General features: G+C 46.3%; 1 protein-coding gene across 1 annotated transcript in view; it reads right to left on the bottom strand.

The window, feature by feature from the left end:
• Positions 1-25,908, bottom strand: part of LOC149344360 (phospholipid-transporting ATPase ABCA3-like) — an 80,774-nt gene that overhangs the window by 39,790 nt on the left and 15,076 nt on the right. The window contains exons 7-14 of the mRNA XM_089542612.1: positions 22,334-22,463; positions 14,720-14,874; positions 13,903-14,058; positions 12,715-12,925; positions 9,415-9,664; positions 5,129-5,256; positions 1,000-1,239; positions 605-640 (exon numbers count right to left, since the gene is read on the bottom strand). Coding sequence (XP_089398738.1) covers positions 605-640; positions 1,000-1,239; positions 5,129-5,256; positions 9,415-9,664; positions 12,715-12,925; positions 13,903-14,058; positions 14,720-14,874; positions 22,334-22,463 — 1,306 coding nt within the window. The remainder of the gene's footprint in view (positions 1-604; positions 641-999; positions 1,240-5,128; positions 5,257-9,414; positions 9,665-12,714; positions 12,926-13,902; positions 14,059-14,719; positions 14,875-22,333; positions 22,464-25,908) is intronic.

Raw genomic sequence — 25,908 nt, 5'->3', positions numbered from 1 at the left:
CAACCTAGAGCGCGAACTTGTTATTGTTCGTAAAAAAGTTCTGCGTGTTTCTTCAAGATTTATAACCTACTAGGCAGAATTCTTTAACTTCTAATAAAATGACATCGGGGGCAGCTTCTCACCTGATGCGTTGTGCAACTGCCTGGACACTCAAGGCTAGCAAACACCTCTAGCGACATCGTCGTAGGTTACATATGTTTAATTCAATGGCTTTTAGTATTGAAACACGTTTTTCGCCGTCTTAATGAAGAGTGAGGAATACTTGCAGCAGATTTTATTCGACACCATAAAAGATGGGTGTACCGCTTATTCAACAAGCGCACGTTACGTAATAAATGCTCGTTGTGCGTCATCACGCTAAGATCACAAATAGTAACGAACACATTTAAATTAACCTAGAGACTTGAACTTAAAGCACTGTTAACTTCCCCGCAATCTCGTCGCGAAGGCTTCATGAGTGTGAACTTACGTTGCAGCTTCAACCGAAAGCTTATTAGCAATGCAAAGGATGATGACACTCCAGCCTAACTTGACCTGGTGCCTGCCCTCGTGCTTTAGCTGGCACAAGCGCGAAAGTACTCACAAAGAATAAAAGAAAGCTTACACAAGTCCTTGAAGGCCGGCTCTTTTTGGAGAAGGGCTGCAAGGGTGGTGGAAAAAAAAGAGAAAGGTAAAGTTTTACTAAGAAGTCAACACTTCGCTTCTAACAATTTGGCTATCGGCAAGAGAACACTTTTCCTTTCCACCTACTCTGCTTTCCATCGACAACTGTAAAAAGGCGGGCTATTTCGAAGTAAAAGCAGCCAACGAGTAAAGTATGTCCTTGTGCTAGCTTATATTTTTCAGTCATTTTGTGGCGTGCAGTGCTGGCAGATGAAGACTCGTGAAGGAGCCCAGTTTTCGCCATGTTTGCCAGATAAACAGTTTTCGAGTTCTACGCAAGTCTGCCCGTTCCTCCTCTGTTTCGTCTGCAGTCAACACTGCGTCACAGCAGCGTACCGATCTCGGTGGCCGTGGGCGATATGGGCTGCCTGGTGAGCTGGGTGTCCTTGACCGAGTCGAAGTGGAAGAGGTAGTAGGAGAGCGAGCGGATCAGCGCCGTGATGAAGATGCTGGCCACCAGGAGCGGGATGGCCACGTAGCTCCTCTTGCAGTAGCTCATCTTCTTGCAAGTCAGCGCCCAGAACTGCAGCCGCCACAGGCGGAAGCCTGTCACAGGAACGAAGTCCCGGGTGTAGGCTGTAGGCAACAGAACGCACACGACCGGATGAGAAGTCAGTGACATCGAAAAAAAAAAGGAAACAAGTGCGACTTTTCATGCGCCAATGCTTTCACTCCCCAGCTATGACGCTCGCCGTGAGGAGGAGCTCCAAGTTAACAAATTTTGGCCCAACAAATTTCGACTATATCGACGATTTACTTGTACTAGAGGAATTTCTTTCCTTCAAGCTTTTAGAAACCACGCGAATTTTGGCTCGCTATAGGCAAAAATTGTTAGGCCACAACGACGAGGGTTACTGCGCTTTCGAAATTCTAAAAACTAATATGGCTATTACGGTGGGCTACATGCCTCTATATAAATAGGTCGACTAACACTTACAGTTAAAAAAGTAAATATAGAATATTAGCTAACCAGCCTACTAGTTAGCACGTCTTCTTAGCTGTACTCTGGAACGCTTCATCGTTTACAAGGCTATGCCGGAGAAAGCGCACTTCCAAATCAAAAAGCCTTTTTTTTTTTACTGCACAACACCTTAGGTGTAACACCCGATATACAACAGCTGTACTTGCCGGTGCTTACGTATGGGGTAGAAGCATGCAGGATAACGAAGAGGGCTTAATTTTAACTGCGGACAGCGCAGCAAGGTATCGGAACGAAAATGATAGGTGTAACATTGAGAGACAGAAAGTAGAGTGGATCAGTGAACTAACGCGGGTTAATGACATCCTAGTAGAAATAAAGGACAGATAGGCATGGGCGCGAAATGCGAAAGCAAAATAACCGATAGTCTTTAAAGCTAACGGACTGGATTCCAGGAGAAGATTAGCGTAGCAGGGGGTGGCCAAAGTCGGGCCGGTTGAGATCAGAAAGTTCGCTGGGATAAGTGGGTCGTAGCTCGAACAAGACGCGGTTAATTGGAGGAACATGGAACAGAACTTTATCCTGCTGTAGACGTAGTTAGGTTGATGCTGATTATGACGAGCTGGACCGGTTAAAGTGTGTGTAGGTGCAATAAAACGGAGCAGTGGCAGATTCGGTGCAGCTCTTATTAGTGCGAAACCACTCGTACCTGACTAGCATTGACCAAAAATCCTGTCATCTTTGGTTCTTGTGCCGTAGCCTAGTAAGAGCGACGCCGTGCCGTTGCCATGCAGCAGAGGCGACACGTTAGTTTAAAGAAGAAATCAAATCAATATCAATGAGTGAGAGTCGAATCCGCGGTAGCGCGAACAGATCAGCTTCGCAGGCCGCTGCGCAAGAGCACAAGGCTATGACGCAGCCGAGCACACTTCGTGTTAACTATGCATTGCACACCGTGTTCTTCGTCCACTAATACTGCCAGTGCTTTTGAACTATAAGCGCTTTAACAAAGCTAAAACCATGACACTGTTATTTGTCCCGATGTAAAGCTGGTAGCCTTTCTTTTTCTTTTGTGGCAGGCATTCCAAGGCATCCGAAAAAGCGTACTCTTATTGTTGTATCCTGAGATATTGAACGCAAGTCAAGTATAGTGCATCACATGTGTTTAGGTCTTCAATATGGCCGTCGTGCTCATGTAAACAGAATGAGCGATTGATGCTATTCATGGTAGAAGCTCTCCCGATACAAGTATGAACTGGCATTGCTTGCTTTTCTTCTTTTTCTTTTTCTCGCATATAAGATTAAAATCTGCTTCACAATTTACGCGCTATTATTCTCAACAAAAAATACATTTAGCCGGTTAACCCAATCGCAACACAACAAAACCGCGTTCTAGTGTGCTTCGTCATGTCAGTTAACGATATCTGTGAAACCTAATATTCTTTCTTGTGCGACCTTCTTGGACAACTGCAAAGTAAATATTAAGTGAGGGAGACACCGCTAATGACAGGGACGGGAAATGACTACGCAGGCGCTGTGACGTCCTTGTAATTAGCTCTACTTCCCTGACCTGACATCATGCGTCAACTAGCCCGCCAAACTGCTCTCTTACAAAACAAATACTGCGTCACAAAAGTACTTGATGCAGGGCTTGTTGGTTCATGTTACAATATTTTTTAACGGCGCAAAAAGGTACACACACAGGAAAAGAGAGAAAGAAACGGACAGTAAGAGCGCCAACTACCAACAGAGTTTATTGCGGAAAACAGCTTCTTTTATACGCCAGTACATTATCACACCCAGCACAAGTCATGAATTTTGAGAACATGAAAAACCTAATATCTAATGTGACAATCTACAAAAGACCGTATAAAAAATACAGTTCCCGGGCTCTGAGCTTTACTGACGAAGTGCTAATGCACATGGCCCCAGCTTTCTCTATGTGATAAGCCTCGACAATTTCTCTTTCAACCCGCTCGCTGCCTTTACCGATAAACTCGGTCCTTTCCAGCACAGGTGCACATCCTTTACACTCTCTGCAGTGATCCGGGAGGTTCCACCGCTCACTGTTTTTTATCGTCCTTTTGTGATCGCCGGCTCTTTCGTTGAAACACCGGCCAGTGCGGGAGTGTGTACATAGGCCAGACTGGCCGGTGTTTCAACGAAAGAGCCGGCGATCACAAAAGGACGATAAAAAACAGTGAGTGGTGGAACCTCCCGGATCACTGCAGAGAGTGTAAAGGATGCTGGAAAGGACCGAGTTTATCGGTAAAGGCAGCGAGCGGGTTGAAAGAGAAATTGTCGAGGCTTATCACAAAGAGAAAGCTGGGGCCATGTGCATTAGCACTTCGTCACTAAAGCTCAGCGCCCGGGAACTGTATTTTTTAGACGGTCATTTGTAGATTGTCACATTAGATATTAGTTTTTTCATGTTCTCAAATTTTATGATTTGTCCTGGGCGTGACAATGAACTGGCCTGTACATAAATCGTGACTATGTTGTTTTCCTGTTGTCTTGTTCGCAATATGATAATGTACTGGCGTATAAAAGAAGTTGTTTTCCGCAATAAACTCTGTTGGTAGTTGGCGCTCTTACAGTCCGTTTCTTTGTCTTTTCCTGTGTGCGCCTTTTTAGCGCCGTTAAAAATATTGTACTACGTCACGTACAGCCGCCATCGAATTTATACAGCCCAAGGGGTTTGCTTCTAATCCCTGGCATATCTAGCAGTCCATAGTTTGGGGAGATTGAGGAACGATGCAATTCCTCTTTCGAGAGGCTACAGTTGCTGAGAACGAGGTATGCAGCTGGCCTCAGAAGCAAACCCCTTGGGCTGTATGTTTTTGACGGGTAGTCTACCTCACATGTTCTGCTTCCGTACAACGGCGTAGCTTTGTATACTTTATACGCGACTCTCTGCCTGTTTTCAAAAACTAAGGACGAGGTGGCCCTCTCTGCGGAAGGCAGAAAATAAAGCAATCGCTTTCAGTGATAGACACAGTTGGGAAAAAAATGAAGTCTCTGGACCGCGTGCTCCGAGTAAAATACGCCGACAGCTCTCATCAGCCGCCGGCTGAAGATCACACTTGTGGAAGTGAAAGCTAAAATTCGGTTATTTCATCTCCACAAGTATGGTCGCCAGCCAGCGAGTAGTAATAGAGCCGTCGGATTCGTTTGCGGAACACGCCGTCCGGAGACTTTGCCTCCACTATAGAATCGCAACTTTGTGCAGCGTTCGTCCGCATTATCAGACAAGCCTGCGGTGTTAAAGAACTCAGCTGTGCATAAACTGAATCGGACCTTTAACCAGCGATGTTCTCTTCAGAGAAATTTACTGTTTTTCGCGGAGTTTGAGTGGATAATTTTGGCGAAAAGGGGATTCTCACGTAGGTTGAGAAAATTCTAAGAATCTTAATTTCCGCACTTTCTCCAAATCGACGGAATTTTCAAGCGCTTGCGGAGAAAAGGGGCCTGAAACAGTGGTTTGGGGTCCTGACTGAGGGAGTTTTCTGTTATGAAACAAAACACAGCTGCCTTTTTTTTTCTAACCTTCCTCCTCCTTGGAGCTCTTCGTGTCGGGTTCCTTGGACTTGGAGGAAGCATCACCAAGACCGCCACTGCTCTCTGGCTCACTGGACTCGCCCTCTGACTCTATGCCCACATTTTCTTCGTCCACCCTGCGCCGTAAAAACAAAGCCGCCGCTCATTTCCTTCTGTACGTGGATGAACAGTAGCATGATTGCAGGGAAACTGCAGCACTTTTTTCAAAATTTCGCGATATTTAAGGATTCAAATCTATACAGTCTGTAGGTAAAGCATGCCAAGTCTAAAAAGACTTGGCATTTACACTAGCATTTACAATAGTGACATAATCGACAATTGAATTTTGCGCTTCTCCTCAATGCACCGAAGGAGTGCGGAGAACTTCAGCGTGACGTCACGGAAGGTATGATTTCAAATTGCCGTTGTCGTCAGCCACACCCTGTCCATGACTCGTTAGACGCCGCCAAAAAACTCTCGGCATGATTTGCCTTCCGTGGCGTTGGTTTTTTCCTTCAAAGCAGGCGTCTGTGCCTTGGAAATGTACCGATACCTTTGATGACGTCATCATGCGCCCCCCAATTGGCGTTGTGCGCTGCGGAGAAGCTTGAAGGGCGTCCGGATTTTAATCGGCGATTACTTCACTATTTCAAGTGCTAGCCCATAGAGACTTCGCATGCTTTGCCTGCAAGTTTCACACATTTGACCCTCTTAAGCTCGTTGATTTCTAAAACTAATGTAGTTTCCCTTTAAGTTAACGTTGGTGCGGGCAAGCAAAATGTTTTCACGACCATTCCGCATTTAATAGAGGCGGAGCGTGGCAATCCCAATAAATGTCGAGATTGTTCAGAAAAAAATTGTATTGAATTTACTGCGGCCATCCACAGTGCAGCTTCTATGCTCGTAAACAGACGTATTTCTTTGCGGAATATGTACCAGCAGCGAGAACACGACCAGGAAAAACATGCAGATAGGACAGAACGCTGAACTTCCAGCCTTATTTGAAGAAACTGAAACCTGCACTTCAATAAAAACGAGGTCAAACGCCCACCAGGGGGAATAATCAAGGTAACGTAACAGTCAGAGCGCGCGAACGGACTGGGAATCACACGTTGTCCAGGACATCAAAGGATCACAAGAGGAGCATCGTTGCTAAAACCACACTAGCCAGAGATACAAAGATCTCAGGTCTCAGGGAAGGTTGCGTAAGCACCCTATCTATCTCACTTTCTGAAAAATAAATCACTTTTCTCTGTGGTTTTATCTCATTTCACATGGATTTTAGAGGCACACATCACATGTTGCTTTTTTTCGTTCTAGCCGTGTTAATTGTACGCGCGCAGCCTTCGGATCGCTATTTTTTTTTTAGTTTTCTCGCCTGATTATGTGTTTAGCGAAATCGCGCCCTCAACTCTGTTTTCGATCTTATTTTGTTTTTCTTTTGTCATCTGCGTGCCCTCAACCCTGTTTTATCCATTCTTTTTTCCACTTGTCATATGTGCTTTATTTCATGGAATTCATTGTTTAGTGTGGTTTTAGAAACGATGCTTCTCTTGTTATTTTTTGATGTCTTGGACAGCGTGTGATTCCCAGTTCGCTCAAGCACTCAGATTGTCACGTTACCCTGATTATTCCACCTGGTGAGCGTTTGACCTGGCGTATATCTAAGTGCACGTTTCAGTTTCTTCAGATAAAGTTGAAAGTTCAGCGCTCTGTCCTATGTGCATCTTTTTCTGATTGTGTTCGCGCTGCTGATACATATGGATCGCAGCCAACTAGCCCGGTAGATAGTGTTGTTCACTTTGAGGAATTAGAGCCATTCTGCTTATGAAGACTTGCTGCTCGCACACGTTAGTGTTACGAACGCTGAAATGAGGGCTTTGTGCCTATTCTGTAAATACTTTTAGCAGTGAAAAAGTCACGAGATGAAGAAAGAGAATTAACGTTTCCGGTTACGGCACATATTTACCTTGCCTTGCTTTATCCACTCCTGCTCCAGAGTGCATCCTACGCCTTTGTATCCTACCACACGGCGTCGCGCAAGAGCGAAAGTACTCTCGTCCGGGCGTTTGTCACACGCTATACACATTCAGGGTTACTTTGTAGGGGGCTTTATTCGACGGAACGACTGAGAAAGTAAGCGAAAAAAAGGCGGCCACAGCGCACTACGTTATCAGTTAACCTGGGTTGTAATACGCGCTCGCGACGACGCTGCCAACGAAGCATAATCAGTCCGATTCGTTAACCCTATTCATTGGCATAAATCTTATAATAAACTATTTTTTCGCTTTACCGTAATTTACTCCAACTATTTGCTTCCTGCAATAGTAAGTACAGTGAGAGTACTGACGCAATTAAATTATCGGTTTTAGTAGTTGTTTGTGCTGCGGTATTCTGAAGATAATGCGTTCACACGTGAAAGGAGAGGGTGTAGGTAACAGGTCTTGTTGCTTGTTTCTTCTTCTGGAGTAAGGCAGCTCACGAATACGGGACAAAAGAAGACCAGATACAGTAGTGAACAAAAAGTTACGTTCTAGTTTTTAGAACAACTTTTTTTATCTTACTAAAATTTGCGCACGAAGTTGGTGGGATGACAATATCAGACTGTTTGCACAACAGGAACCAATGTTTATTATCATATTAAGCGACAATTTGTACCCATAGAAAATTGAACTGCTTTCTCTGCTGCGCGACATTATCGGCGATTAGCTTTTTTATTACAAAATAACGCAACAATCGCAAGAATGCCTTTTCACAACTATCTAATGCATCAATACTTCACACGCAAGCGTTCTGAGGCGATCACCCCTTGATCCCGCCGAAGAATGGAGTCCAGGAAGCTGTTAGTGATCATCTAGCCCAGGGTCACCACTCTTGCGGCTTCTTTTTGACTTTATGCTAGGCGCTTCTGGCTTTTTTCTCGCTCAGACGACGCATCACTTTATCCAAGTCTATTCAGTTGAAATTATCTCGGTAGGATGGCTTGGCCACTTCATGAGGTCCACCGTCTTCTCTTTATCCAAACTTTCACAAGCGTAGAAAAGTGATTCAGGTCGCAGTTCTTTTGAAACACATTGAAATCCCAGATTCATGCGTGCCTATGGAAGCATAACCCCTTTAAGAATACCCTGATCAACCTCTTCACTCATGACACCTTGAATAAACTGATGGAGACAAACTGCATGAGCAGAGAATCAGTCCTGTGCCATTACGTTCCCACCTCTGTGGTTTACCGTGGTAAACTGACAACGAGGTCCATATAAACTGCGTTTCTGGCGTCGTCTACAGCGAAATCCCATCATTCCCTAGACAGCAAGAACTTCGATTCATCTAATTAAAACATTATTTTCCATTCGTGACCTATCCACACCGGGTGGTCTTTTACCTACATCATCCTGGAAAACAAATTCTTTTCACAGATGAGCGGGGTTCGAGCTGGGCTTCTTTCGTTTAGTTCAGCACACTGCACATGACGTCGCACACTCCATAGAGTTACTGCAGAGCCAGATAACAGGGACAAAGCTTTTAAAAGGTCGGTAACAGTCGTCCTGGAGCTTTCTAGGCTCACGTGAACAATGTCTTTCTCAACAGCTTCGTTGGCCGTTCTGGCGTGTCTCCTATATTGAGAAACCAAACCTTCTCTGAGCCAATGTCCCCAAAACTTGTGAAAGCGTGGACTGCGTTACTCTGAAATCAAGTGACAGTTGCTGCCGCAGATAGCCGCTATTTGAGGAGCCCTGATGGCGTTATGGCAGCCTCACACGCCGCCATTGCTTCTAAAAATATGCAGTAACACATGCAACCGCAGAATATGTCCCCTGAAAGTGACGAAAGTTAGTTTAGAACCGACGACAAATTAACGCAGTTAGAAGCACCCATTAAAAGACAAAAATGAAAAACGAACTGAAGGCAAACAGTTATGCCCCCAAAACCCTCCAGACAGAAGAACATGGTATTATTGCATTATATACGGAGAAACAGCAAATAGTTTTCAAATCCGTGATGTTAAGCTTTGCGAAGAAATTGAAAATATTATTTCTTTTGTTCGGTAATGTACAGAGCACGTTAAATTGTGTATGCATTGTGGGCTTTTGGGCATTGAGCCTGTTTTCTTCTGTCGCGCTTTCTAGAGCAACCTTTTCTTGTTAAAAGCACCGGACACAAGCGTTGGTGTAGTTTCTGCGTTCGCGCTCCCACCAGTTCAATAGTGTATCAGCAACATCCGCAAAAGGCGAGTGACATATCGGGCGGCCATTGGTTGGAATATGGCATTCGGTGAGAGAGCAATTGCGCACTTGAGGAGCACGTCCTCCAGCGACGTGGCGGCCAGGCCCAGCGTGAAGATGCCGAGCGAGCGCTTGTTGGCCTCGATGGCCTGCAGCAGCTTGACCAGCTTCACGTGCTCCGGGTTGCCGAGCGAGAAGACGAGGAAGCCTCGGCGCTCGAGGAACACCTCCGCGCCCTCGACGACGGTCTTGACGAAGCCGATGATGTGCTTCACGTTGGGCATCTCGGTCGTGGTCATGTGCAGCCGGTAGCCGATTCCTGCAGAGGCACCAAATGATGACGCTTATGCCACGCGTGCAACGCGATTCATGATTTTTTGACAGATGGCCTGGCGCGAACGCTGCTTCCCGCGCCACAGCACAGTTCGTAGTCTTTTAGTCCGCCACAATAGGTTTATCATCAACTCGGCTCCAGTACCGTTCCCAAGCACTTTGTTGTAGGAAGTTCAGGTTGTCGGAAAAACATCAGCAAACTTGCGTCCGTTAAATCCGTGGGACAGAACCAGAGCGGAATGGCGACAAACGTCCAGCTGCATTCGGTAAATATTTCTCCGCTGGCCGTGATCCGGCTCGTCACTTGTAATCTCTCCAGTAGCTAACATTGCGCGCAATACACGCACTACACGCAACGCATGCATTTCTCCTGCAAACCCGTGCAATATGTCACTTTTCTACTCTTGTGGCCAGAGTTTCGAATTCCTAGCGGTCCTATTAATGCTACACTCCTGGACCCAGAAGCTGGCATGCTAGCCTAGAACCTTTTGAGAGAGGCAGCGTGCTCTAGACTCGCTTCTCAGCATTTATGACTATTGGTCTGTAAAAATGTTTTAGTACCTTACAATGTTTGTTGTTATTGTTTGCCCCTGTCTTCCACACTTTGTACAGTATTCGTTTTCGTAGTTCATTACTAATAAAAACTACGGGGATGGTTCAGTCACCTTAACAGTGGATTGCCGTAGCATTAGATTTCACATATGACGCAGCTTCTGTTGCAACTTCTGTGTGTGTTTGCATCAGTTTCTTTGCACTTGTTGGTCCATCAACCACCACATTCTGACTACTAGGTACTGTAACAGGTATCGGCTATGCTTTGACGTGCCTACATTTGCATATGTCACATTTTTTTAATCTGATCTTGAGTCTCTTTCTAGGTTACTGTCTAGAAACTAGGTTATTCAAAACCAGGTGGACAGTTTGTGATGACGTCACATGGTCGCGCGACTTTTTTCGACCAATCATTAACTTAATTGCAACCTGCCATGGTGCGCAGGTTGTCATAGAGTGATAAGGTCACGTGACCGCTCTCGGCCAAACAGGGAATTTCGTGACGCCGGACACTGGCGGGATTTTGATTTTTTTTTTTATTTGGTACGTGCATCGCCTTTCAGCATTACAGCAGGGGGGCACTTTCACATTCAAAAAACAAAAAATCATGCACTTAACGCGTGAAAAAAGGCATCATTAGGTAGAACATTAACAATATGTGGCGGCAAAGCATTCCATTCGCGAACTGTTCGCAGAAAAAACGAATAACGGAGTACGTCACCTTTAAAAGGAAATTCATGAAGCTTTAAATTGTGGTCCCTTCGCTTCGAGACATAGAAAGGCGGCTTCAAATATTTTGATCCGTCTATGCCAGTCTTGGAATAGAAAATGTTATGCAAAAATTTTAATCTCAGATTTCTTCTTCGAGTTTTAAGTTCTGGCCACTGAAGATTCCTTTTGCTTTCTGAGATACTGAGTGTCCTGGAATAGTTTCCAAGTACAAAGCGGACTGCCCTGTTTTGAATTTTTTCCAATTTGTCAATAAGTTCTTGTGTGTGCGGGTCCCAGCACACTGATGCATATTCGAGTACTGTGCGGACGCGAGTAGAATATACCTGTTCATTGAGATGCTGTGGAAGGTGGCTGAAATTTCTTCTTTACAAACCTAATATACCAGCAGCTTTCTTTACGACGTAATTAACATTCTTTGACCACCTCAGGTCAGCAGTAAGATAAACGCCTAAGTATTTAAAATTCTGTTCTTTTTTCAAGGCCGCATGGAGGGTAGGAGCGCTTCCTCGAAAAGGTGACGTGTACACACTTTTTATTATTCAAAGTCATGTCCCAATTATTACACCACATGGCTATCTTATCTAAGTCATCTTGCAGGCTTTGCACATCAAGTGAACTATCTAAAATTCTATAAATCACGCAGTCGTCTGCAAACATTCTGAACGAAGAAGTAACATCAGCATTAATATCATTTATATACAACAAAAAAAGAAGTGGCCCCAGAACAGAGCCCTGGGGGACGCCTGAAGTGACAGAACCATAGTTCGAGGAGCGACCACCAACAACTACACACTGCTGCCGTAGGGATAGGTATTCAGAGATCCATACAATGACTCTTTCATTCAAATTGTAGCTGCGTAATTTAGAAAGAAGGAGATCATGCGCAACAACATCAAATGCCTGCTGGAAGTCCAAAAAAATGCAATCAATAACTTTCTGTTTATCAATAGCAACTGCGATATCAGAAGTAAACTCAACCAACTGTGTAGAGCAATACAAACCTTGGCGAAATCCGTGCTGAGCAGGGTTAAGTAAATTATGTTTAACGAGGTGCGACATGATAGAACTGTAAATTACATGCTCCATTGTCTTGCAAGCTATACTTGTTAGAGACACTGGCCTATAGTTTTCTACCAAATTTCTCGGTCCACTTTTATGGATGGGCACAACGCGAGCCAATTTCCAGTCTTTTGGCAGATTGCCTTCTTGCAAACTCTTTATAAAAATAGAGTAGTAAAATACAATGACAATGTATCAGCGCAATTTTTGATAACTGCTGCTGGTAAATCATCTGGGCCGCTTGCAACCGACGGGTTCACATTGCGCAATAACTTGCTAATTCCTGCTGTACTAAAGATAACTTCTGGCATCAGATCAGCACTTGCTGGAATCTGTAGAGCTCGCGAGTGGAATGAAGTAAATACCGACAAGAAATATTTACTAAAGGTCTCAGCCTTACATGCGTCGTCTTCAATGAGCGTATCACCACTTTTTATCGTTGGTACCGAGCAGTCATCTTTGCCGCGACTGCGAACATGTTTCCAGAATTGCTTCGAATCCTGTACCAACCTGTTCCCAAGTGAAGAAAAGTAAGAAAGTTTCGCTGTTCCTGCTAGCGATTTAAACTCAAATTTCAACCTTTTTAGTTCAGCTAGATTCCCAGGGCAACGCCTTTTTCTCAGTTTCAGATAAACTCGCTTTATTCCTGACAACACCAATGCTATGGCATTAATAAAATAAATGCTCGCGCACCGTATTTTCTTCGCAGGAAGATGGACGATCCGCAGCAGCGTACGCTTCCCGTCGAGATGATGGCCGACCGGTCGCCTAGGATGTCAGCCTCCTCGATGGAGTTTGTGGCCAGCAGGATGCCCCGCTGCGCGCGGTTCTTCAGGATGGCATGCCAGAGCGCGTTGCGCGCCTCCGTGTCGCAGCCCACCGTCGGCTCGTCCAGCAACAGCATCTGTGCCGCGAGCAGCGGGCGGAGAAGACATCTTGTTTTTCACTATCACAACGGATGCCGAATGAAGCGACATGTATTGGGTGAACTCTGTCTTGTCCTGGGTCAGTTTCGCTGATTCCACCATCTGTGCATTATGAACCAACTACATAGTCCTGCAGTTTACTCCACTGAGATGGAAGAGGGCGCTGCCTTTTTCCGTCTAAGCTCACAGTGCCCGGGAAGGTGTCACTAAGCATGGTCGCGCCCGCACCAGCCCATTCCAAAGGGATGCGATGGTGCAGGTGCATCTATCCATCTATACATGTACGTACCATATAATTAATATACACAATAGCACTTGCTGTTCAGCTAGGTGGTACTTTTTGTCGTTTGAAAACGCACGTAGCACGACAGAGGCGCCTAAAGGCGAAAGATTGGCAGGAATGGACAGCTGAGGAAGCCGTCTGAATGAGAACGAAGAGGGCGCTGCCTACTGCCTGTGCTCTTAGTGCTCCCTCTCCGCGAGTAGAGGGCAAGCGCTATAAGAGCAGTGCTTGTCGCGTCCGTCTCCTGATTCTTATCGTCTCTGTCGCACTGCATGAATTCACTGAAAGCTCGTAACTGAACAGAGAAAAACCAGTGGCCCACTCCCATGCACGCACTCTCCGCATGGATGCTAAACATGGTGGCGGCCTTTCTCGTAACGCCTCTGGATAGCCATCCGTTACCCTGCGGACAAAATTCATGGCGCACTTTGATGGAAACAACCATTAACATTCCAATTCGGGTGATTCTAACCCGTACAGTGATGGCTGCTACAGACAGCATTTCAGCGACGTTTTTGAGATCACAGTGCTTACAAGTAGTAAAACATCTCATTAAATGAGATTGTAAAGCTTGTTGAAGCAATGACTAATATCGTGTCTCTTCTTGTTCAAGCATCCTCAACAATACCATGACGGCGTGCCTTAGGCCAGCAAACTATGCATTGTCCCCACCTGCGGTTCCCCAATCAGAGCAATGCCAAGCTGCAGCTTTCGTTTCTGGCCAGTGTTGAGGCGCTTAACCAGCCTGTCCTTGTAATCTTGCAACTGGAAGGACATTACGATCAGCTGGAGAGAGTCCAACGCCTGATGATCGCTCATTCCGCGTATCTGCAGAGAAAAGAAAAGACGACTTCGATTGTAACATGTTATGGGGTAACCTTTAACGAGCACAGCGACTAGTGTGCATAGCTCGTGCAGGAGAGAGCATGGCTTAGGGGCTAGGCGATTATGATTGCAAGCTGTGCCCGAATACTTGTTTCGTCCGACAACAGTTTTCGGATGGACCCTCAGTAGATTTAGTAAAAAGCCTGTTCAGCCAACATTAGTGGATTTCTTTTGCTTTCCCTCTGCTCCAAATTTCTCTTCACCGCCGACTCAACAGACAGGACGGCGAAATAGGCTGTGGGAACATGAAAAAACCAGGAATTCTCATGTCCTTATCAGGACGAAGTAGTGGCTTTGAGAGGGCAGGTGTGTCATCCGGAAGACATGCACCAAACAGATATGTACCATTTTAATTCAAACTTCAGAGTAGTAATCATTAGTTCATTAGATACGCACGGGCTCTTATGAAATTTGCATTCTCACTATACTCTATCAGAGCCATCGCAGTCCAAAAAATACTACGCAAGCATTACTTCCAATTTTGGTTGTGAAGAATCGGACCACCCACAAGCCAAAGTACATCGGGACTGTAGGTCAGCACGCAGCAGTTTAACAGGCACTGCCAATATCGCAAAATTAATTTAACTAGAAGTGCGCAACTCACTCTGCCGAAGAGCCAGAGGTTCTCCTCGACGGTCATCTCGCGGTAGAGGGCGAAGTGCTGCGGACAGTAGCCAATGGCATGACGCACAGCCTTCTTCATCTTGCGCACGTCCATGCCGTTGACGAAGCAAGTGCCCGTGTCCGGCTTCACTGACCCTGAGGGATCGGAAAGACGATCAGAACCACTAAGAGCTTGCAGAGGAGGGCACTGTTACAATTAGAGCTGGATGGCCGCTTGAAGTCACCGCCTCCTATTTTTTGTTCTCCACAAGGTCAATTACGAAAAAAAAGTGATATTTTATTTTCTTTAACCTTTAAGCGCCATAATCACATTCTTCCTTTCCAGAGTTTGTGTTCGCTGTTCTGTAGCCTGTACCACTGAAGAGTACAGTCAGGTCATTTCGGTCTGTGACGCGTTGAGTGCCTTAAGGCGGGTGCCCACTAAGCTTTCATGGATGAGCGTCGAGGAATGCGAACTGTCGTAAGCACAGCAGTCGAAATGTACTGCGCATATGACGAAAGACGCTTGCTTGTTATGGCACACGTTTCACTCAAGGCGTACTGTTACTCCAGGCATCGTCCGATGTCCTTCAACATGTTCTGAAACGTCGCTTCACGTGCGATCTTTTTAGAGTGCAGCTCTTTCGCGTCCGTTCCTGGGTTTCGCGTCGTCGTCGGCCTCGTAACCAGCTCCGCCCCCCTTTCATCCCCCCAGCGCTATCGGCGTCAGCGGCATCAGTGGGCCTCTTCGATTAACCGCGCTCGGGCAGCCCGCTGGCGGCCCGCAAGTTCGCCTCTGACAGGAAAACGCATCATGATCACGTGGGCTGGCGGCCACCGGAACCAGCCGCCGGCAATCACGGCGGCAAGCAAGGCGCGGATCACGGAGGGCAGATGCTCTCTCTAGCTTCGCGTTCTGCGTCTCACGCGCGAAAGGTAGGAATCGGCTGCTTGGTATCGAAAACAACGACTCGCAGTTATTGAGGGCTGCGTGCCGCAGACTGCAGAACATGCAGCTGATCAAGCTCGCACTCGTATACATCGGCAACGACAACGCGAGCGTGTGCCTTCGGTGCACTGTGTAAGCTTCAAGCCACGACGCTTCAAGCATAGGACGGAAAAACTGCCCGTGCGTTGTTTATCAAACGACAAGCCGTACTTTCGGATTATTGCGTGTTTGCTTACTACGCAGTAAGTATATATGACTGGTATGACCGCCAACGATCGACCCTGGTGGACTCTGCTGTGGTCGTTGCGATTTCTACGCTCGTAACCTGCTTCCTGTAAGCTGTAAGCAGAAAAGAATCGGGATACGTTCGTTCAACTGTAGTCTGTCGGCCGCCGGCCGGCTTTTGCTGCGGGCAAGGAACGCATAATCTCGGCAAAAGCGCATATCAGCTTGTTGAACGTCCACCTAGAACAAGCGGGTGCACTGTATAAATTTAGCTGCGTCGTTTCTGTAATACAGCTTTATAGCAGAGAACTGGCACTGGAATGAAAGGCGCTACAATAAAGCCGTGCGTGTCGGCGCCGATCAGCGCTAGAGCTCATTTTTATCTCTTTTTTAAATGAGCCAAACGCGAGGAGGTGCATGCCTAGGGTAATTCCCAGATATTTTGAGCATATGTGGCAGAAGGCCCGAGCATGAAGCTAGTACAACAGTTGGCGACGACAGAATCAGCACTTGGTCGGCGCGACAATTATTTCCCGCAGAGATGTCTCGAGCAATGTGCTCATGAGGGCTTTTAATAAAGGACATGTTTCAGTCAAGCGTTTTTCAAAGCATATCCACTTTTGCACTGCGCCAAACGCAACGAAGACCATACGCACCCGTATCGCGCTCAACCAACACTTTGTAAAACACGTTCAGCACATGCATATATGCGCGCGTCTGAACGCGTACTCGGAACTGGAATCCGGCTGCTCTCGTGAAAGGCCTCGAACACCATCGCAATATCCGCCAGGCGCACGAAATTAACAGCCGAAATATTTTGTGAATCAGAAGTATGCGATCGTAATATGAAGCGAGCAATAGGTGGTGTCCAACTGACGGCGGACATTGCGTCACGGCGCAGCTTTGTCACGTGAATTTGAACTTCCGGGTCTTTTCTGTCGTTTGGTTTGCGTAGGCATTGCTTGCAGACGTGCGGTTTCGGTCTTTCTTTTCTTAATATTGGCGTTCACATTGCTGGAAAAAGGACGTTGTGCGCTGCCGCAACCTGCAGAAACTTCATTGCAACGGAATGCAACATGTTCCGAGTGCCACCAAGTACAGGGAACGGCAAGAACAGTGCGCCGTTGCGATCCGCTGGCAGACTGCCTGCGACGGTCAACCCTATGCTGTGCTTCGAGCATTTTGTTGGCGGCAGAGTTTGAGAGCGTTGTGGAAGTTGAAGAATTCGGTAGAGTAGGTTGTTTATCTCCTTGAGGAGCACCAATTTCTCGCTCGGAAGACTTCGGCTATGTGCCACAACCGTTCTCACATGACGGCGGCAGCACCGCGCGGGCTATGTTTGCAAATATGTGCTGTTCGGCCTCCGTCAGTACAGCATGACAACTTAAGATGTTAAGGACAGGACGATTATTCGTAGACATTTGCGCTGAATGCGAGTAGCTCGAATTCATAGCTAATACTTAAGGCGTGTGTTGTTACTGCCGTCAGCTGTCGAAACGGCGACACCGGCCACGTACGGCGGCATCTCGTTCGCTGGCACTGCTCTGGTCGCAGTGTTAAGACATGTTTACGAGCACTTGTAAGAGTTATAAATTGTTCTATGAGGCCATTTTCGCTAATTTCATGCCCAAACTGAAACACGTTTTCACCAGAACACTAGTCGACATGAACACGCAGCAAGTGTCGAAAATGATAATTAAGCAACCTGTTACACATAAGTTCCCTGTTTGTGTGGACCCGCATGTTGCAGTAATGTTTCTTCGTTTCCTGTGTGCGGAGAAGGAGGCTGACAGACGAGGTGATCGCATTAGAAAGTGATAAGGATTATTAACCGCCTTTCTTTTCATACTCTGAGTCAGTAAGTTGGGAAAAGCTTCACTTCAGGATAACACAAAAATAAATGGCAGCCAACATAGCCTAGCTGTTTTTCACCTTTCATTGTACAGAACTTAGTAGAATTGACATCTGAGACAAATGCTGTAATACTGAACTCTCACTGTGCAGCAAAGTGTCATTCGCACACTGTTTATGTGCTGAACATGCATATGAAGTAAATGTCTACGTCTATAGCTTGCATATGTGATGCATTGCATGTTTGCATGTAGTAATATTGCACTTAATGATTGACTAATTGAGAGGTACATTGGTGATTTCAAGATGTGCAAGATCCTACAAGGAAGGCAGAGGCTGGTCTAGTGGTCGTTGGGTTCATAACGACCAAGAGTAATAATCATGCTATAAAATGACGTTTTTTTATTAAAAAGCCAAGGAACGCATTGTGTTCAGTCATTCCAGACTTTTTGGTATCACTAGTGTCTTAGGGATGGTTTATCAATGTGCAAGCTGTGCCGCATTGTTAACGCCAAAGCTAAAACTGGATGCAAATGCCTTTTGTTCAACACTGCACAAGACTTTGCAACAGGGACTTGTAGAAGATTCTGAAAACAACTCGTATCAAGCTTCTGTGTGTGCTGTAAAAGCTGAAGCATATTTTTTTTACGCTCGACCATACTATTTATTATAATTTACTATTTGTCACAAAGATCTCCTGCATTAAACTCATTTATTACATGCTGTAGAAAATGCGCTGCGAAAGGTTTTGCAAGACAAAGATATGATGGTATACCTACAGGACCAGAAGAGTTTCTCGTTAATAGCTGAGAAACTTGCTCCTCTTGCAATTCACCAGTAAAGCTGCCCACGTCAAGAGCTTGTTCTGCTTTTGGCTCCTGTTGCTTACTGTTTTGTCTTTGTGCCTGACTTTGTATACGTTCAATAAAACTTCTTTTGGGGCTAGTTGGTGCATTTTGAATCTAAGAAAAGGAGCAGCACCAAAGCATGCAAACACAAACAAAGAAAGGAGAAGAGACAAGCGCTGTAGTGCGTGTTGTGGTGCCTGTAGTGAAGCTCTGTAGCAGGCTTTGATGCCTTGTTTTGGCTTTAGGTTTTTATTAGGAAAAACAGAAGGCAAGCTCATCTTTTGCCTAGCTGCTAGTGTTGTTACTTACCTACCTTACCTTGAACATTGTGCATACAGTGCGTAAGTTATACATCTCCACATTTCTATACATAGCTAGGCATCAACAGCTGAGGTGCCAATCATTGGCGACATCTGTCTGTACACAGGCTGGTGGTTCTCCTTCAACTAGGCTCAGAGCACGAAGTACACGACAGCAAAATGGCTACAGGCTCTCCTCTGCTTTCATGGGAAGCAACATTGATTCTACATCCTTGAAGCTAGTGAATGTTCAAGAGATGACACAAAACAAAGCATTTATTTTTGTACATTTTTTTCATCTACCTAATGCAGCAACCAGCATCGGGAAATCGAGTACAGAAATTCTTTACATTCAGAGGTGCAAGTTAAATGTAAATGGCTTTTAATGTCCCACACCACATGCAGGGTGTAAAATGCATTGCAGTGCAGTTGCAGTGCGTAACTATGCATAGTCAATTTTGTTTGTGAGAAAAGTTCTTGTGCATCCACCAAAGCTGCAGTAAGTGGACGCCTCTCACTGCTAGAATAGCTTCCATGTAACTTCCCATCTGGGCTCTTGGCGCACATCAGTGGAAGTTTTCAGCCACAAAGTCTCGGTGCATGCTTGTCGGGGCATAATTCGTACAGGCAGAAAGACTACAGTAGTGCTGAAAATTCAACACATTTGTAATGCAGTTGCATTTTTGCATTACAGCTCAACTAAAATTAAATCACATGACAGAGTTGTTAAGAATGCCACCTTCTGCAGTAATTATTCCATAAAGCATAGCAAATATGCAACGAAAGCAATTAAGCTGACAAGTACAGAAACCGACAATAAAACAGATTGTGCCCCTTGCTAAGGTTGTAAAACAGACGAAGACAAGTCCCCTTGTCGAAACGTTGGCTCTAGCAAACTGAGGTTTTTCCCTCCCTTGTTCATTTTGTGATCGATAAGTTCACAGACTTTCGAGAGGAGGAGCGACACGTGGGCAATCAGGGACGCCGTAGTAGAGGCCTCCATATTAATTGGAACCACCGGGAGTTCTTTAACATGCGCCGACATCGCGCAGCGCACGGGCGCCTTTCGCGCTTCGCCTCCATCGGAAACGCGGCCGCCGAGTCCCGGATCGGGTCCTCGGACTTAGTAGCCGAGCGCCCTAACCGCTAGGCCACCGCGGCGTGTATAGAAAAAGTACCGAAAGTCCTCCGCGGATTTGCACGGTTCAAGCTCCTTGCCGTCGTAGCCACCCTGCTACAATGTGCGCTCGTACGTAATGCTAGGCTGCGGTTGCTGGTAGTCCATATATTCAGCGCCTGGAAGCGCGAAACCTCTAGGAGATATGTACTCTAATATATATTAGAGAACTATGTAGCAGCCATATGATAACCGTAACAAGAAGCGGACTTTTCAGCGAGTGAATGAAGCGTCCTAAACTTCAGCGCGAACAGACGACGCATGCCGAAACGTTCGCACTTACAACGCTTTTCCGCCCTTAATTCCAATAAGGAACGTCGAGCATGGGCATAATAATGCACGTAGAGCATGCTGACCTTTTTTACGACTTCATTCGCGCGTATTAACTTATTAGGAGCGAATTTAAGCTTCGCAAATCCGCATTTCAAGCAGAGCGCCGTACACGCGCATCTCGCCGAAAGACCCGGAAGTCGGAGTACCCAGCATGCCTTGCGGCTCGTTCAGATTGGACACCACCTATTGTGCTTGCGAGGTGGTGAGACGATCGAAATATGATCGCGCATACGCACGCAAAACATATCAATAAACACTGAGAACTACCGCAAAAGGTGCCATTGCAGGCGACACAGTCGACATGCACCGTGGCCTAGTCGAAACAAGCGCCTGCATCGCGCAAAACATCGCATGAAGAACCGCGGTCCTTCTAGTCCTTATAAAAATGGCCGCGCGAGCTTCCCGCTACCGTACACCTCTCTGTCGTCTGCTAGCTGCCCGAGCGCTGCCAGCACAAAATCGTCCTGGCGAGTCTGGCCGCCGGCTGGCAGCCCGAAACCGCCCAGCCAGAGAAAAACGAACGCGTTCCGGACAGCCACCGGAAGTGGGCGGAGCAACCCGAGAAAATCGAGCGCGCTCGGGCAGCCCGCAAGCAACCCGCGGGCTGCCAGAGGCGGATAATCGAAGAAGCCCAGTAGTCAGTCGCTGCTATCTCTTCCCTCCTCCCTTTATCGTGTTGTCCGCTTGCTACGCGCGCTTCTGCCCCCATCGTTTGCCGCTGGGTGTACACGCCGCCCCCCTCCCCCCTCTTCCTGCGAGTATCCGGTTGTCAAAGCGCCGGCTCGAACTTAATTCCTTTCTTCGCTCCTCCTCCAATGCAACCCCTGTGCGGTGGCAATCAGAGAGCCAGATCGGTGGCGGCGGATCTGTATATGTGCACCGCCCGAGCCGAAATTGCGAATACGTGTGAAAAATAAAAAAAAATTCTGTGATAGCGCATACATGTGTTGCTCGATTTCTTTGCCTCAATCTATCGAAAAGGTGAAACAGCTTATTTGCTGCGCTCAAATTTCGCATTAGGAAGTAACGTAATCGTCGGTAATTTTTTTTTTTGTTGCCAGGTTCATCCGCGCTTATTTGCAAACAACATCGCAGCGATCCCAAAGAGCGCAGTTTGACTGCAGCAGATAAATTGCCTGCGCGACTGGACTCAAATATAGAAAGTGTGAACACAATCCTGGAGTGATTAGAAATATTTTGGTGCGTTTTCACACCAATGTGCCTGCATTCCGTCTCAAAACACTTGCTGCTTGAAGCCTTAATTTCACCAGCGGAGAGTAACAGAATCCCTGTGCCCGCGTGCATGGCATCCAGTCAGAACATTGCCGACAAAACGTGTGTTTCCTTGGCGAGAAATAGAAGTTCGTGCACCGTGTCGAGCACTGTGTATTCTTAGTTCGTGTTCAATTACAAGCATGCCACGGTGTATATGGGCACACGCTCACTTGATGCGCAGTGAGTTCAGCCATATAAATTCATGGCTCGATAGAGCAATATGCCTTGCGGAAGGCTAAGTTCAAAGATTAGGGGTACTGCAGCTTCAAGAAACAGGCTGCAGCCAGGTTATCGGCATTTCACCAACGCGTATTCAAAGTCAAGTCCGCACGACGTTTCCGCGACGTCCGCAGGAGTAGTTATCGTCCCTAACCCTCGTTTTATTATTATACGTTGAATGAATCTTGTGCGCGTGCGCAGGACATTACTAAAAAAATAGGTTACCATACAAAATCCTGCAAAATATAGAAAGAGGGAAGCGGCCTCAATGAAATGCTAACCTTGCGTGCTACTTTCATCATATCGTTCTCAGCAGAAACTTCGTTTCCTTAAGCTGCATCTGGGCATGTATCCATGTCAGTCTAGAAAAGAAAACTGCGTGGGAATAACGGCGGAACACGCCGCCCCAGTCAGATTAATGAAATTGCAGGCTACTCACCAACGATGGTTCGCAAAAGCGTCGATTTCCCAGCGCCGTTCCTTCCAAGCAGGGAGGTTATGTGGCCCTGGAAGATCTTGAAAGTGATGTCTTTCAGGATGACCGTGCGGCATATGACTGGTCCAAAAGTCTGCACAAAGTAACATGTGCAACAATCCATTCACTTAGCTTGTGGTTAAAAGACCAGCTCGCGCCTGATCTCCGCGCTTCAGAAGAAATCGGTCGGTCATTTTTCGTTCGGTTCTGAAAGCTTGAGATTCCTTAGCAATGCTATGGTACAGACACCCTAATTTAAATCAAAGAAACTAACGACGAAATCAAACTCGGAGTCGAAAGAGGGAAATGCCTCCATTAAGAATAAACACACCGAGAGCTGCTCTACATTTCTTCAGCCCGGACTTGAAGAGATGCTGTTGCAGCCTTGGAAGGAAGAACATAGCAGTATGTCCCCATACGCACTCTTTGCTTATTCAACCACTGCCTGCTTCCAAGAGAAGTGAAACGCGGCAGTTTTTTAAGTTTGTTTGTCTCCAAATTTTTTATTTAGTCCCCCTAGTTACGCATGCCAGGCAGGGATGGTCAGTCTTTGTTCCTAATGTGGTGCACGTGTTGCGTATGGCGTTTTCTTTCCGATTTGGCAAGTTGAAGGTGACAGTGGAACAGTTATCGGTGCCATCTGTTGCTCAACGCCGTGCAGAGACAAAACGGCAAACTCAGCAGCTGCGTCACACTGGGAGCAGTTTCGCGCCGATCAACGCCACGGCCTTATATGTGTAGATTGCGATGTATGAAATTCGGAAACCAATATCTCGGCACACAAGCGTGCTACGAGGATTCTAGCAAATATATGATCACCTCTTTCCCAAAGAAACATTCACACCAACTGGGGTAACTGGGGTAGACACGGCGTGGTTATTCAAAATTTGGTGGTTGGTGGTGTTTCTTCTTTGGTGTTTGGTGGTGTTTCTACAGGTTATGCAGATGGTGACTGCTTATCATGGCAGCATCGATGCAACGTGTCCCGTTCCTGATTACACCGTTTGCAAGGACAGTACGTGCCAGCCCTTTATCTGCGCTACCTTGGATTGCAAGTCACCACTGGACATGACAGCACTGCCTGCGGTTGATTCTCTCGCTTGCCAGCCACCATGGTCACCTTCGGACGAAAGACTACTAAAGCAGCCGCCGCAGCCGACCACTTCGGGATCTGGCGCCGCCATGGCTGCCAGGCACTTACGCTTCGTGTTTCTACAGGTTGGTTATTCCTATCGTTGTGCAAATGGGAAACCTTTTAGAAAACTGGCGTCAGATCCCACCCAATGCCTGTACATGCTTGCATGTCGCACGATCTATTTAGGATTGTGTTGCTCTATTGCCTTTTTTTGTCTGCTTTCAAAGTTGCTCTTACTGCTTGCCGGGGGTGTCGAGCTGAATCCTGGTCCTCTTACCGAAGAGCAACAACAGGAAATGTTTAATGCTATCATGCAGATACCATCAATCTTGGAAAAACAGTCCGACATTCTTGACGAAATTCGTTCGCTTCGAAGTAATCAGCGAGCCATTGAACAAAAAGTAGAGGAGCTCGCTGTCAAGGTTGTGTTCGCTGAAGACCGCGCATCATGTGTCCCACAGTTAAAAGAATTGATAGAAAGGATCTCGTCTCGTGTCGAATCGGTTGCTTCCTCGTTTGCGACAATCCACAAAGGCCAAGACGATCTAGATAACAGATCAAGAAGGAACAACCTCATCTCTTTTGGCCATCCAGATTCCGAGAATGAAACATGGACACTGTGTGAAGAATGGATTATGACTTTTTGCGCTGAGAAACTAAGTGTAGAACTTAGCTTGATGGCTATGGAAAGAGCGCACAGACATGGGCGTTACTCACCTGAAAAAGACCGGCCGATTATACTGAAATTCTTATCTTTCAAAGACAAGCAACGCTTACTTGCAGCTGCCTCAAAACTAAAAGATACGGGTTTTGCTATCAGTGAAGGCTACTCGAATAGAGTAAGGCATGAGCGGAAGAACCTGATAGAGTTCGAAACAAGTTGGCGAAACAAGTTTACATGTATGACAGCGCTACTGATGCCGTGAAAAGTATGAACCAATAGCCATCAAGGAATCCTGCATCGCAGAAAAGAGCAGATCCTAAAACCGACTTGATAATTATTGCCGTCAACTGCCGCAGCCTCAAGAATAAAAACGGAGTTTGCTGCAGTCTTGGAATTGGTCAAGCCACATGTGGTCATTGGCACCGTGTCATGGTTGGACGAAACAATAGGCACCTGTGAGTTATTTCCGCCTGATTACAATGCATACCGGAAGGACCGTAACAAGTATGGCGGTGATGTATTTGTCATTACCGATAATGGACTGAGCAGCATACCTCTCAACACAGGAAGCAAGACATGCGAAACAGTCTGGTGTAAGGTCATACTGGCTAACGGTTCCTCAATGGCTATTGGTTCATTTTACAGACCTCCAGCCCTTAAAACACCCTAAACCCTATTTGAATTGAGCAACATCCTATTAACCCTGGATGCATCTTACGTTATTTTAGGTGGTGATTTTAATTTACCTAATGTAGAATGGGTCTCCCTTAAGCCAAATATAAACACCACATCGCTTCTCCATACTGCTTTTCGTGAAATGATTAACACTCACTCCCTATTTCAGTTTGTGGAATGCCAAACTAGAATAGGCTGTAGTAGTGCAAATGTACTTGATTTGATTTTCTGCAACGATCGCATCCTCGTTTCTTCAACCACCACAATTCCCGGTTTAAGCTACCATGAAGTGGTAATCACAAGATTATCCTGTTTTGCCTAGCACCGCAGAAAGCTGCCACCACGAACGGTATTTTATTACGACAGAGGAGTCTGTATCTCGCTATCCCGTGAACTCGATTCCTTTCTCCCAGAATTTACACATCACAGTTCCAGACTTGATATACACTCCACTTGGCACTTGCTGAAGACAAAACTCCTGTCCTTAGTGCAGACGTATGTTCCATCACGCACCATTTCATCGAAGTGTCGAACAGAAAAGCTTTGGATGAACACCGCCATTCGAACCTTGATAAACAAAAGGCACCGCTTATACCATAGGTACTGTCAATCACCAGAGCCTTCCTTGCACTGTAAATTGAAAGAGCTGAACAAGACTATAACGCGTGAGATGCGCAGGGCCGAACGTGCGTATCTGGGCGGAAAAATGAAGAATAATCCAAAGCAAGCCTGGAAGTATGTAAAAAGTCATCATCACCAGCCTGACTACACCCACTGCAGGGCAAAGGCCTCTCCCATGTCTCTCCAATTAACCCTGTCATTTGTCAGTTGCCGCCACTGTATCCCCGCAAACTTCTTAATCTCATCCGCCCACCTAACTTTCTGCCGTCCCCTGCTACGTTTGCTTTCTCTTGGAATCCACTCCGTTACCCTTAAGGACCAGCGGTTATCTTGCCTTCACATGTAAAAAGTAAGCAGCGTGTAAAAGACAACATTCCCGATATTATAGATAACTTCAACTATAGCTCGGATCTGGAAGGCAAGGCTGAACAGTTTAATCGTTAT

This window comes from Amblyomma mixtum, chromosome 5 (assembly GCF_055824585.1).
Source record: "Amblyomma mixtum isolate Tamu chromosome 5, ASM5582458v1, whole genome shotgun sequence".
Taxonomy (NCBI): Eukaryota; Metazoa; Arthropoda; class Arachnida; order Ixodida; family Ixodidae; genus Amblyomma; species Amblyomma mixtum.
Note: the sequence above shows the minus strand (reverse complement) of the source record. Positions and strands in the feature narration are given on the sequence as shown.